General features: G+C 41.2%; 1 protein-coding gene across 12 annotated transcripts in view; it reads right to left on the bottom strand.

The window, feature by feature from the left end:
• osbpl8 (oxysterol binding protein-like 8) overlaps positions 1-14,079 on the bottom strand; it is a 94,657-nt gene that overhangs the window by 47,645 nt on the left and 32,933 nt on the right. For 8 of the 12 annotated variants that reach the window (XM_035996068.1, XM_035996067.1, XM_035996071.1 and 5 more), the window contains one exon: positions 2,897-2,933. The exons of the other annotated variants lie outside the window; for them this stretch is intronic. In XM_035996068.1, coding sequence (XP_035851961.1) covers positions 2,897-2,933 — 37 coding nt within the window. The remainder of the gene's footprint in view (positions 1-2,896; positions 2,934-14,079) is intronic. 12 annotated transcript variants of the gene reach the window in all.

Genomic DNA, 14,079 nt, shown 5'->3' with positions numbered 1-14,079 from the left:
TAATGAAACAAGCAGGCATGCTATTCCTGGGAGCTCATTTGGTTTGGCAGAGGACAAAAATGTATGTATCAAATTAGAACACAAGTTTTATCTTTGTTTAAGGAGACACTCCCTGATTTTGTTATATGGTGGCTCCTAACAGTATTGATGTAAAACTCAACACAGCTTGAGTACGAAAACATCAACAATGAGCTGAGAGGAAATTTGGGAATTATTTTGACATGGAACTTCTTGGGTTGAGAAATAGAGTATTTTCCCACAAGTGAAGATGGATTCAGTATTATGTGGGGCTAATACTAGGTTGCTCTAGCCAAAATATCACTTCATTTTGAAGCTTGCTTGTAAGCTACGATAGCGGGAGCTATTGGTTTTTATTGTTTTTCAGGCCTATTGATTTATTTTGATTAGAGCGAATCAGTTAGTCAGTATGAGTTTGGAGTCCCTCTTCAGGTGAGGGGTTGGCAAACAACTTCCTTTCAGTCAAGATATAAACTGAAGTGGATGTTGTTGTTTCTTTACACTATTCATTAGGTACCACTAGATATTGGTACAATAATGTTTTCGAACAAGACATAGTGATCCTGGGCTTTTCGATGTTTAGGCTTGGTCTCTTTTACTCATCAGGTTTGGTCGAGTTCGCATTTGCATAATTTATATTTTTGCCACATTAGCTGAGCTACTCCACAATCTTTTCACTAAGGATTATTATAGTACACACATCATCATCAAAGTAGTTCTTACTGAAAAGTCATTTTAATTGTGAGTTCAATTAAAAATTCCGTAAGGGGGATGTGATTTTCTTTTCAATGTAGCAAATGAGTAAGCTTCTAAACCCTGGTATGCATATACACAAACACATATGGTAACAAAGATACTACATCATCCAGATCATAATTCAGGGGCGTCAGTGGCTGAAAAAGCAGCTGTGTATGGATGTGTGGTCTCGTAGGTATGGGTAAACCCTGAACACATGCTGACACACTTTCCCAACCGACACCAGAAAGGTGACAGTAGAAAAGAGGACAGTAAGTCGAGAAAGAACCATGGAGAGAGAAGCACGCATGGTGACACACTTTCCCAAATTACACTGCTAGCTCACTCATGTCACAGTAGAGTTTAATGGTTTGAATCTCCACAACAGCAGTGAGAAATCAAGTGGCAAAAACACTCAAGAGTAGGTACTCTGTGATATTTAAAGGTCCAATATGTAATATATTTACTGTAATAAATCCAAAAATTACCACAATTTGTCATCAGATATTAAGGAAACATGCTAAGTTGAAATTCTATCTTTTCTGACAACAATGCTAATGCCGGTATTTTCTCCTTTTGAAATTTCCGTTCCGTGACGGAATTTCTGTTTGTGTTTTGGCCTGTGTGTTGCTTTCAACTGCCCAGTTTGACAGCCAGGCAGGGTTGCCAGATATATCAGTAAACACGTAAACCCAGCACGCTACAGCTGTAACGTTAGTACAGCCATGAAAGCAGCAAACAAACTAATAGGATCAATAGAGATAGATTCTACCTGACATAAAAAAACTGCATGTTTCTAACAGTTGCGTGACCAGAGACAGAACAAACCCCTGGTAAATATTGGAGATGTATTTGAAAGATGGAGACAGCTTAGAGCCCAAAAGGACGCAGAGTTGGCTAATTTCCTCCTGAACAGGTAAGCATTAGCTTCAGGCTAATTTATCACGGCTACAAGGGACGGGCATTTTATGTCATTTCAACATTCGTGTAGCTACTCACATTGAATTATATAGCTAGAGTACCTGAGTTGGTTACTCGCAAAAACAATTGAGACACAGCCAGTGAAGTGATCCCGACTGGTCCTGGCTAACACCGCCATGCTAACCCTGCTAACGTTACCGGAGGACTAGTCAGGCGGGCCGCGGCTGTTAACAACATGTAGCCTGTTCAGTGGCCGTAGCCGACAACGGTGAGTTATTTGAAGCCAAGAGAGGGGGGCTGTAAATCGGGAAGCGATTGTTGCTGTAATTCTAAGCCAATAAAGTGTGTTCCGTTGGATGGAGAGGATGGCAAGGTAGTGGTATTTTAAGCGGTTCCCATCGTAATTCTAAGTTGAGGAAGTGTGTCTGTCTGGCGTGTGGAGAGGACAGCGAGGTTGTGGGGTTTTTAGCGGTTCCTACTGTAATTCTAAGCTGAAAAAGTGTGCCTGTCAGTTGGGTACAGAGCTCCGTGTAAGCACGGGCTTTTATTACTGTCAATATAGACAGCATCTAACGGTAGCTACTCTACTGTGCTGTGGAGTAATGTCTGGCTATGTGAGACAAGCGTCTAGCAACATTGTTGTGGATGCTCCGGTATCAGCAACCTCCGTGAACTTTGAGTCTGGAGAAGAGGGGGTGGGGGAAACGACTCTCTCCAGTATTTTGAATTTGTACTGCAGTAACTATTTTAAACACTAGCTGTCAGTATTACATATTGCACCTTTAAGGAGGCAGTGGCTCTACAGACAGCTTATACAACTTGAAAAATCTCTAAGTACAAAAAAGCCCCGAGCTAAATTAATGTCAAAGAGACTGCATGCAAATGCTCCTCCATGACAAACTGCAGTTAATGGTTTAGTAATGAGGCTGGACCTTTGCTGAATAAACTAAGGTGCTGGAGGAGCAATCAAAAGAACTATTAATAACAGTTTAAGTACACAATACCATGGAAAATAAACACATTTAAGAGAACATTTGTCAGAGAAGATTGCAGAAAATGGGTGCATTAATATTAGCTTTTTGCCCCTACTTGAAACACACACACACACACACACACACACACACTCCCTTATGTTCCATCTACCCCAAAAATACCAGCTCTGACCCTTCACCTGACTGTGTGCACTACCCTTAGCCCTTCCTCTGAAAGGGGACTGGCTTACCGGAGGTGGCATGGTGCTCTCTCAACTCTGCATGGTGCTAGCAGGGGGAAAGGGTGGAGAGACAGAAAAAGGAGGGGGAAAAAAGTAATAGGAGAGCAACACAGAGACATAGGAAACAGAGAGTGAGATGGATTGAAAAAGTGTGTCAGAGATTTTGGATAAAGATTAAAGGAGAGGAAGGGGAGAGGGGCGTCCATCATGTGTTGTTGACCAGATGTTGGCAGTGGTAGGTTTGCGTGCAGCAGGATGGACGATAGTGGGCAGCATCAGCAGGAGCAGCAGGAGAAGCCGCAGCCACACAGGGGGACAAAAAAATAAAAAATAAAAATAAAAAAAAAAGAGGAGGAGACAAGAGACAAGAACAAAAGAAAAAAACAGACATTAGTTTAACCAAAATGTTAACAGAGGACACCACTTGACACAAAACTGGCAACAGATCGGGACAATGGCAGAGATAATGATGGGGGATTGGGTAATACAAGAGGATTGAATGAACGGACATTGCCACACTACAAACACACTACACGCGCGCGCGCGCACACACACACACACACACACACACACACACACACACACACACACACACACACTGTACTAGCTTGCAAGAGCAAATGCTTATGTGTCATCGGATCTGACATTTACTGTTGCATTCATCCATAACTAAAACACCACTAAAATAATAACGGTTAGCCATGTCTCTCTTTTTCAGATGGGAGCTGACCTAAACCGATAGTGTTCAATTTAGTACTGCAACTGATTACTATTTTCATTATTATTACTGAATTATTATTAAACAAGCTAAAAGTCCACAGCAAGCGGCTCTGTGAGGCAGGACTTTGGCACAGTGGTTCTTTGAGCTAAACACTGACTAACATGGCAACATCCTCACAAGGACAATGATCATATGCTGCTGATGTTTACAGCAGCAAGTATAATGGTCAACATTTTACTTTAATGTGTACTTTACTTTAATTATATATATATATATATACATATATACATATATACACACACACACACAAGTTATTACAATTCCTCCTGAGAAGCACCCAACTTTGTGTACAAAATTTCATTAGAATCTATTTCACTCAAATCCACATATGTCAACTTCATGGTGACACTAGAGGAAAAGTCAGAGGATACATCATCTATGAACCATTAATGTCCATCCATCTGATATCTCACAGGATAAGGGAACATTTTGACCTGCTGGTGGTGTAGAAGGAAAAGTCAAGGGATCACAAAAGTCATTAAGATTCATCCTCTCTGCACCATAAGTGCCCGTACCAAATTTAATTGAGACAGTTTTTTATATCTTTCATTTAAAAGAGGTGTTAGCATATTGCCATCTAAAAAGTCCAACCCACAGATCAGCAATAGGAGCTCTCATTGGCCAGATGTTGAGCTCTGGCCCCACATACACCTCCACCTGTTGCTGCTAAGCAGACCACGGAAACACTTAACAGCTGGCCACAAACTAATAATGTTTGCCCAACATGGCCATCCTCTGTCCTGCAAGCAACACATCGGCAGCAGTGAAGCAGTAACCACGCTCGCGTTCACAATCATCCCTCAGACTCAAACAACACATCGCAGAATAGTCCTAATCTCTCCATCCTCAGGAGGACATTTGGCTCTGTGGAACTGTCCATTTAACAAGATCCTAATTAGCACGCGCTGGCAATCCATACGGCTGCAGTGGATAGCGTGAAAAACTGACGTCACAGTCATACCTGGAACTACGACGGATTGTACTAATCCAGTCAGACCAAACACAACCACAGACAGATCAGTAGGAGAAAGACAACGCCGCTGATTGGTTAATCGGGAAGGGGGAAACAAAAAGCTAAGTTCTGATTGGCTAGGAACCTTAGAGCCACTGTCTGAGAGGATACACAATACGAAGAGCTGCTTACAACAATAAGGCAAACGGATTTAGAAATTGTCACTGAACGTCAGAGGTCAATCAACATGGCTTTGTGGAGAGGCATCAACAGAGTGGTTTTCTAATTTAATCTTGGCTCAGCTCATTCTCCCGTAGTGGGAAAGCACAGTTACAGTTTGGCCGCTCCCTCAAGGGTGGCAAAACACTGACCTACAGTCACGGGGTCATGGCGGTTACAGACGTGTGTGGCTGGAAGGATTCCTAGATAGTTCATCCAAAATAGCCCAGGGATCCAAATCAACAATCTTCTGCTTTTGCCAAACTGTATGATAATGCTGCCATCCATGATCACAGTGAGTCTAATCCCAAAACAAGTCAGATCACATTCTCTGTTTGGTTCAACAAGAGATAAACTAGGGCTGAAAGATTTGGGGGAAAAAATCTAATTGCAATTTTCCGGCCAGATATTTTGATTACGATTTGATTTGTGATTATTTTTTAGCCACATATTGCACCTTCTACGATCATGTTAAATAAAGTAATAAAAAAATAAATTAAAAATCCACTGAAAAAAGGACATTTCTGTAAACAATCTGTGATATGTAACATTATTCCAGCATTTATCTTGTAAAAAAAAAAGTAAATATAACAATGAAAAGTTACACCAAACATTCAACTAAATATTTCACATTTGATTAATCGCTGTCTTCACAATTAACTAATCGCATTCTTTCAAATCGCAATTTCAATTTGAAAACGATAAACTCGTGGCAACTATTGCCAATTTCCTTGACTGACAGACTGACGTGTGAACCCGGCTGGGATGCTCTTTATGAAAGCCTGACCAGATGATTAGTACTGATTAATTATGCAGATGAGCGTGTAGGAGTGGGGAGGAGACTGTCAGAAGGGCTATGAATAATCTTAAAGTGTCACTTATAAAAAATATAAATTATGACAAGCAGCCTGAGAGGAGTTTTACTGTTGGATCACTGCATGTGGCAGGCCTATATTAGCATTTGAAAAGCACTCTTAACTATACATTGATCAATCAAGCTGTGGAGGCTGGTGGGTGACTCAACAGTAGGGGTGGAGGGGGCACAGCAGATCTAAATGCATGACAGGCCAATCAAAGGGTTTCTTTCTGGTTCAAGTTTGACTCATTCAACGGCGTTGAGATTCTCCTGACGGCACAGAGAATCAGAAATGGAGGACAAACCTATTGTCGCCGTCTCTGGGCACCCGGAGCTCTAAAGGCTCTGACACACCCACCCGACGTCGGCAGAAAAGGCAGTCGGACTGACTGCCTCCCCGAGTTGGTCAAAAAAGTACCTCGGAACACACCGAAGCGACGGCGACTTGAGCGTACGTTCTGCGCGTGCGCGAGACGTAATACGTCTCCATAACAGCAGGCGGCGCTAATCTGTATTGTCGCCAAAAAATATGAAAACCGGAAATGACGGAACATCTATCTAGACCTAGTAAACAGAGAGCACGCTGTCGTCAGTCATTGTTTCATCAGAGAGTGTTGATAGTAGTCAAGAAGGATCGTTGTTGTCATTACTCGCTGAACGGAAGAAAATACGATGGCTAGTAATAAGAAGATGCTGGCGTTGTCAGCTCTCGTGCACTGATTCGCTAGTCAACGGCTAGCACTCCACCAATCAGATTGGTCAAGGAGTCCGACTGCCCACTGGGTTTCAATAAGTCAAATTGGCCAAAATGAACGCCGACGGCTCCTCCAACTGACGACAGCATGGAACAGGAACAGCAGGATATTTGAGACAGCAGTCGGGTCTGTAAATATCAACAGAAGTGAGCAGGCTTAACCTCCCAGACAACTGATCGAATGAGGAGAAGCAGTTTTGAGCTCCAGTCGCTTTTGATACAAGTCATTAGTGTTATTTATCTTTTTTTTTTTTATTTGCCACAGAGAATATAATCCCACCTGTTAAATACACTTTTAAGGCATCCCAAACTGTTAGGCAAGACAATGAAGGAGAGTTTGGGTTGAAGAAAAAAGCCTTTTGCTCCTCCATTTATGTTATATAACTCTCATCAGACAGCAGAGTTGCATTGAAACACTGATATCTCTTTATACAAGAGATACCAGAGAGAGACAGCATCAGCTACAGAGAACATGATCAGATGTAACAATACTTATGATATGAAGCACAGGAGCGGACCTGGGAGATTACTTTATTAATAAATAAATGTATGATTATGATCTTTTCTGGAATGTGTATAGTGAACATGTAAGAGAAAAATATATTCAAATGTTAAAATAATATCACCAGTACTCCACAGTCATGTTAAAAAGGCTTTTCCAAGGCTGTGACAGGTAAAATAGCACTCACACAGCAGGCACTGGGAAAGATGACAGCTGACAATCGTGATGTTTGTTTTAACAAAACCGACAAGAATTTCCATTCCCAGTCCCACACGTGTACTCTTATGAGCTGCCCAGTGCAACCACATTATTCTGTCAGACAGCAGTTAGACTACCTGCAGGTAGTGTGAGCCAGTTTTCATGTAAACCAAAAACCAGGAGTTGAGGCACCAGGATGTTAGTGAACGAGGTCACAGATGTGCATGTATGATTGTCCGACTCAGAAGTGATGTCAACAACTGAAAATACAGAAAATTAGGCTGGACATAATAATAATAGCTTTATTCATAAAGCAAACACATGGCATGTATTGCTGCAATACAGGATGGTGAGCAGCCTGCTGTGTTTGATTTAGATGAAGTCTGATGATATGATTTAAAGAAAATAGACTCACACATTTAGTTTCCAATGAGTCTGTTCTACCATGAAGGACAAAACCTAATTAATTAAATGAATTAATCACTGCAGTTGGATCACTGGTTCACCTCAAACCCCCTCTTTCACCCCCTCAACCACTCTTTCCATCAGGCAGACGGTACAAAAGTTCCACTCGCACATTACAAAACAGCTTTCATCCCCTCTGCAATAACCACGCTGAACAACATAAAATAGACACTGCAAAGCTGCTGTTTTGCATGTTTTCAAATGTGTGCTTGTTTTAAATGTCTGTTTTTAGTGAGCCCGCCGAAGGAAAATTTCTGTCACTGCTTTGGGACAGATAATAAAGCTATCTCTCTATTTATCTTATAACAGTGTCACAGCATTTATATTCATATTTGGTTTGAGCAACTTTGAGGTGAAAATGAGTTGAGTTTGTGTAGCACTGCATGTATGTCAGACAACCATCCCTGAATTAACAAAGGTAAAAAACGACGACAACAGAACAGTGTCATCATAATCTCCCGGTGTAGTGTGGTTGTTCAGTTCTGCTTCAGGGGGAAGACTGAAAAGCTGCTATTTTAGAAAAAGGCCACATTCAGCTGTCTGCCTTTTCTCTGGCTTTCAGACCAAAGCCAGCAGCCTGCTGTGCTGTCATGACAATGACATTGACATACAAGGACAGTGGAGGAGATGCTCTCAACTAAAAATATTGCAAGTTCTGTCTGAAGCAGGAACATAAAGCAAAAGAGAGGGCAGTAAAGGTGCACAACCAGTCGTGTTTTCTTTTCATTTTGAGAGAAGCTAAATTCGCGACCCACTATTTGGTTTATTTAACATGTACAAATAGCAATTTTATTTCCAATATCTGTGCTTTCATCATCATAATTTACAACCATGTTGATCCCCCTTTGCTTCAGTTTGCCACCTTGCAAACCATTGGTGACATTGGTGCTCGTTAGGCTAATTAGTGAACAACTGTAGCTGACAAGATAACCACCAACATGCTAGCCAGCCGGGAACATGCTAGTGCTGGTCAGTCACAATAGCTCCCTGAGCTCCTTTCTGTGTGCTCCAGATTCTTATTTCCATATTCATTTCCACACTTGCACATACAGTACATTCTCTCCATTGCATCCCACCTATACCAGTTTAGTATAGTCTGTTAAGAATGAATTAGAATCAACCCAGAGACAGACTAAGTAAAGTAATTACTAGCCACAAAAACTCCTACAGGAAACACTGCCGTAAACACAGCGAGCTCTCTCTGCGTCTGAAAAGATGAAGAGTGCTTTTGCAGGATAAAATGCCATGACATATTACATAATGTTTAAACATCACTCGCAGCACAATTCTGACCCAGTTTCTTCTTAGTAGCAGGGAAAGAAGAGATAGCAACAACAGCTTTTTCCTCTTTTTTTATATCTGAAGGGCACCTTTTGCCATTTATTCAGCTAAGAATTAGAACATGTTGATATATATATCTCAATGGACTGTCCCTATATATTTAGATATAGATAGCTTAAAAAAAATAAGGTAACAAATACTCCACCCCAGTCTGTGTACTGTACAAATTGTTGTAGTAGCCTATGAATACATGTTGTCATGGAAAAATATTGAATATTGAGAAGAAAAGATCAAAGAGAACATCATCTTTCTACTGCAGGTGCCAGACTGCTGCTGAGCAGCTGAGTCATCACTGGCAGCTATTTCAGTGATGGTTACAAACATTATTATTTATCAGTTTGTTTACTCGTATACTCGTCATACTGTATGCTTGCTGCAAATAAAGATGGGTAACAAATTATTGGACAATTCCAACATAAAGTGCCTTAGTAAGGTGCTGTTCCACGATCCTCCAGAATAGCTTCAGTGCTTTGTGTCGTAGTTTCTCCAAGTCTCTGAACTCTACTGCAGGGAGGAACAACACACATTTCCTCATTTGGTGTTTTGATGTCTGTCTAACAAGATATTCCATAGATCTGGTGACTGTGACAGCCATAACCTATGACTCACATCATTTTCATACACTAAACTTTGAGTTAGTGTCATTTCCTGTCTGGAAGCATCTTCCCGGGGCTTTGAGGCTCGGCAGCTACGTGGCGGTGCCCCTCGCCTGCGGTCAAGGGAGCCCAGCCGCCAGTTTGGATTTTGATGCTTGTCTATTTGGGGCATTACGGTACGTGGGCTTGGCGCAGCCAAAAAGGACGAAGAAGGAACCATCTTTGACCGGTCATAAAAACATTTCCTCCATAGGTTAGCTGACATTTCCAAAGATTCATATGGTTTTACTGTACAGCCTTTTGGTAGATTTAAAGGGAAAGTCATCTAAAATTATATTACAATAATAATAACATAATTTCCTCATATTAGAATTTTCATTAAAAAAAATCCTTAAAAGGTTAGTGGAAAGTTCCAATGGACTCCTGTTCAGGATGAGCTAATGTCAAATTTCATGTGATTTTACTGTACAGTTTTCTTTTTTTAAATTAAAGGGGAAGTCAGCTTTTAAGACAGATCAAAAATGGAGCCCCTTTTTTAAATAACCCCCCCCCGCCAATGAACCAATTCCACACCATGGTTGTAAGAAACATCTCTAGGATGCGCTGGGAAGCATCATCAGTGATGTGCCTGGGGTCATCAGGGGGTTTCGGGACTTTCAACATCTTACCCCCTCCCCCAGCTGGGGTTGATCAAGTCCCAGCTTGCATCCCAGTAGCACCAATCCATGAGATTGCCCTCTTTATCCAAAGCCCCCTGGTGGCTTTTCTCTTAGAGATCAGGCATTTTATAGTGTCTCACAAAAATGCCATTGAACTCCTCAAAGTTAAATTGTTGGAAATCTATGTTGATTAACTGCTCAACATGTTTATGTAAAATGGTGACAAGCTATTGTGTTGTTATTGAGGTTGTGCCCTGGGAGGACCAACAGCCAATTTAGGTTAATGAGAAAGTCTCCCGCCTACCACACACACTATAATGAACTTACTCACAACAGCTGTTGTGACACTGGATTAATCAGCAGTATATACAAAGCCAAGCCAAGAGCTTTGTTATTTCTGAAGCTAATTACTGGGATTTATCTGTTTCAATGTTTATATACGTGGCATATATTAGCAGTAACCAAAGAAAATCAATCTAAAGTGTTTAGCCTATTTCCAAGAGCTTGAAAGTTTGTTAATAATTTGAACATTTTCCTTGTAAAACAATCGCACACTTCCTGACAATTCTAATCCATCTAATTCAAATACCTGGAATTTGTATTCTCTACCAAACCCCACTGCAAATAAACTGAAAACAACTAAGTTTGTAGTTTCCAAGAAAACCAAAGCACATGATGGTATCTTGTTTCATTCTCTGTGCCTTTCTCTGTTCTCTCTGTTCTCTCTGTGCCTACCCTAATTAGGCAACTTGATACAAGCTGTCCTCTAGAGACGTCCGAATCAAGAGTTTTTGCCCCAGATGCTGATCTTGTAAGTGGCGATCAACATTACTGAAAGGACAAATTCTCTGAGAAGTAGAATTATCATCAGCATCATGAGAGAATGTCAGCCTTACTTCCTGCATGAAGATAAGCACAAACTGTAAACTACTGACATCAAAACAAAGACAGATAGGAGCTTCGGCTGGTTTCAGGGAGGCATTCATACTCCTCTTTAGGGTTCTGGGAAACCACGAGATTGAACTACAGCACACGTTAGAATTAAACTGACCCGGATTCAGGTAACAACCTGAAAGTTCACAGGTCACATTTTTATAGAAAAAGCAATGTTTCTGATTAGTGAGAAGATGATTATTCTAAGATATGACATCAAACTGACTGATGACTTCTACACAAACACACAATGTATTTTAGTTGTTTTACAATCTTGCTCTATAATTCACAATAAAAAGACTTTCTGGATTGTAGATTGCTCAAAGTCATAGAATATAAAAAAAGTGTATTCATTAGGAAAAAATAGCAACGTAACACAATTTCATGGTAAAACTGAGGATACTGCACACCACATCTGTGCAATGCAAAATAATTTTGCAGGCATTTGTGCCGTGCCAAACTGCCATGATAGTGCATTTCACCAACTCTCAATTTTCCTCTGCAGCACAAGCTGAGTGTGAAAACACACTCAGAGTCTGGGCCAGCATGCGGTGGTGTCAGAATGGCGTCATCCATCAAACAACTGACACATCCATCAGCACGAGGTGGGTCCATGGCCAAAGCCTGAGTTCAGGCAAGCAGGGGGGCGACTATATGAGGTGCAGATCTTGGGAGCTGCCCATATAGTGGCTGATTTACAGCTGGAGTGGAACTGCAACCCGACCATAAATAAAAATGTCTAATCATATGGGCCCAGAGAGTGTGGCCAGAGTCGGCTCTGTTGGCCAAGATACTGTCCAAAGGAGGACCTGAGCCAAGGCAGTAAACACTATTCATTGCTCACTCATTTCAAAAGTAGACAGGAAGGTAGGAGCTACAATCGTGCAATCTATCAGAATGAGCAGCCTTTAAAGGCAGTTACATACCAACCAGACGGCCGACAGAAAAGGCAGTTGGACTGATCAGTCTCTCCGAGTTGGTCAAAAAAGTGCCTCGGAACACACCAAAGTGACGAGACGTAATATGTCTCCATAACAGCAGGCGGCGCTAATCTGTATTGTCGCCCAAAAAATGAAAACCGGCAGCTGATTGGACAAACGCATCACATGGATCTGGCTGCTGCTTCCGGATTTTGGATTTTTCGAACAGCCATTACTGGCGACTGATTCAGATTATGATCTCATATTGTACTAAAATAGTTCACCGAAACGTGTTTCTGAAAACATTTTAAGCGAGAAATAGGCCATGCAGTTGCTGAATCTGTCTTCATTTCAGATCGACAAAGGTCAGTTTGTCGATTTTGATTTTCGTCAGATTTTGAGAGGCTTAGTCACGGTCATCCCGCTTGCCATTTCCGGGTGAGTCCCGACTGCCCTGTCTCCGACTGAGCACGTCAGGTCGGCGAAAATGAAGGCCGACAGCTCCTCCAACAGACGACGGTACGGAACACACCGAACAGACTCGAGTCACTGACCTCGCCAGACTGTCCAACGGCCGATTATCGGCCCGGTGTGTAACTGCTTTAAGTCTATTAAAATGTCTGTGTTGACTGCATAAACCGGCAATAGGCAGATGGAGAGCAGATGAGGAATTACAGAGTTTACATTTCCTCCCTGGTGCATAAAAAACTACATTTCATAAACTGTCTACAACAGTGGTTTTCAAGTTCAAGTTCAACTTTATTTTCATTAAGAAGCATTGAATTTCACTGCTCTGGCTACTTCCCTGCAGTGCACAGAAAAATGACAATGGATACACATGAGCACATATGCATACACACGCACCCCTTCATGTGTGTATGTACAGTGTCCACACGTCATACATGCACAACATAGACAAAAACTCACCCGCATACATACAGTTATGTATGGGCTAATAGATAACATGCATACATGAAACTCCTCCTAGAGGACTCAATGAGTTTTTAACATCAGACACTTTGAAAACCTAAGTTCTGGAACTACAGTTCCCATCATTTAAGATATGTAAACAGGAAGTATAATTATGCTATGGAGTGAGTTAGTTAGCTATGGGCTACACTTTGAGCCCTGATTCTTAGACTATATTTGTTTACATTTTGACAAATTTGCACCATTAGCGATTAGCAGCTCCTATTTGTAATGTAGCCATACATGTACAGACAACTACCACTGGATTATTTTGATACTGAAGGTGGTTTTTCGTCTATGATAGCAGATGTATGGCCATTTAGTCATGATGGCCACCAGAGATAATGATATCCTTAGGAAGTGGAAGTCACAATATAAAAATATGTGTATCATGTCTGTGTGTTAAGATGTGACTGAGCTATGACTAAGAGAGCGGAGTCTCTTATTTGACTCAATTTGCAGCAATTCACCTCACGTTGTGTCTTTGCCTCACGTCTCTTCCTCTGCGTTTCGCCCCTTCAACTATCCTGTGCCTCCCTGGGAAGCCTCACAGTTTGGAAACCTCTGGTCTAGAACAATATCATTTAAATATGCACAAATCTAAAAAGATTGATAGTGTATAAACATTTCCACCTAAGACGTTACGGGCTATAGTTACAGCTTCTTATTGATTTACATAAGAATGATCCCTCAATGAATTCTATACAGTGAGGAAGCATTATACAGATTTTAAACGTGAGAGAAAGTGAGCACTGGTAGCAGATTGGTATTGCTATGCAGATACCGTGAGTTTAGGTATCGAAATCTGTCTCAGGAAAGAAACAGCTGTCTTGAACCTAAAGTCATGGTGTAAACATGTAGGCCTACACCAATACTTCTTTTCACTACATCATATCATTTGCTCACTAGGGGTCATGAATGGCCACTTAATAAAAGTATCCTTTTCTTATTAGTATTCAAAAGAATACTAAGAAACACTTTACAGCTAATGGCTCTAAAAGTGGTTATAATATAAAATGTGTTGGTGTTGGTACTGAACTACAATTA

The sequence above is a fragment of the Sander lucioperca genome, chromosome 20 (assembly GCF_008315115.2).
Source record: "Sander lucioperca isolate FBNREF2018 chromosome 20, SLUC_FBN_1.2, whole genome shotgun sequence".
NCBI lineage: Eukaryota > Metazoa > Chordata > Actinopteri > Perciformes > Percidae > Sander > Sander lucioperca.
The sequence above is the reverse complement of the archived record's forward strand: the minus strand, read 5'-3'. Positions and strand labels throughout refer to the sequence as shown.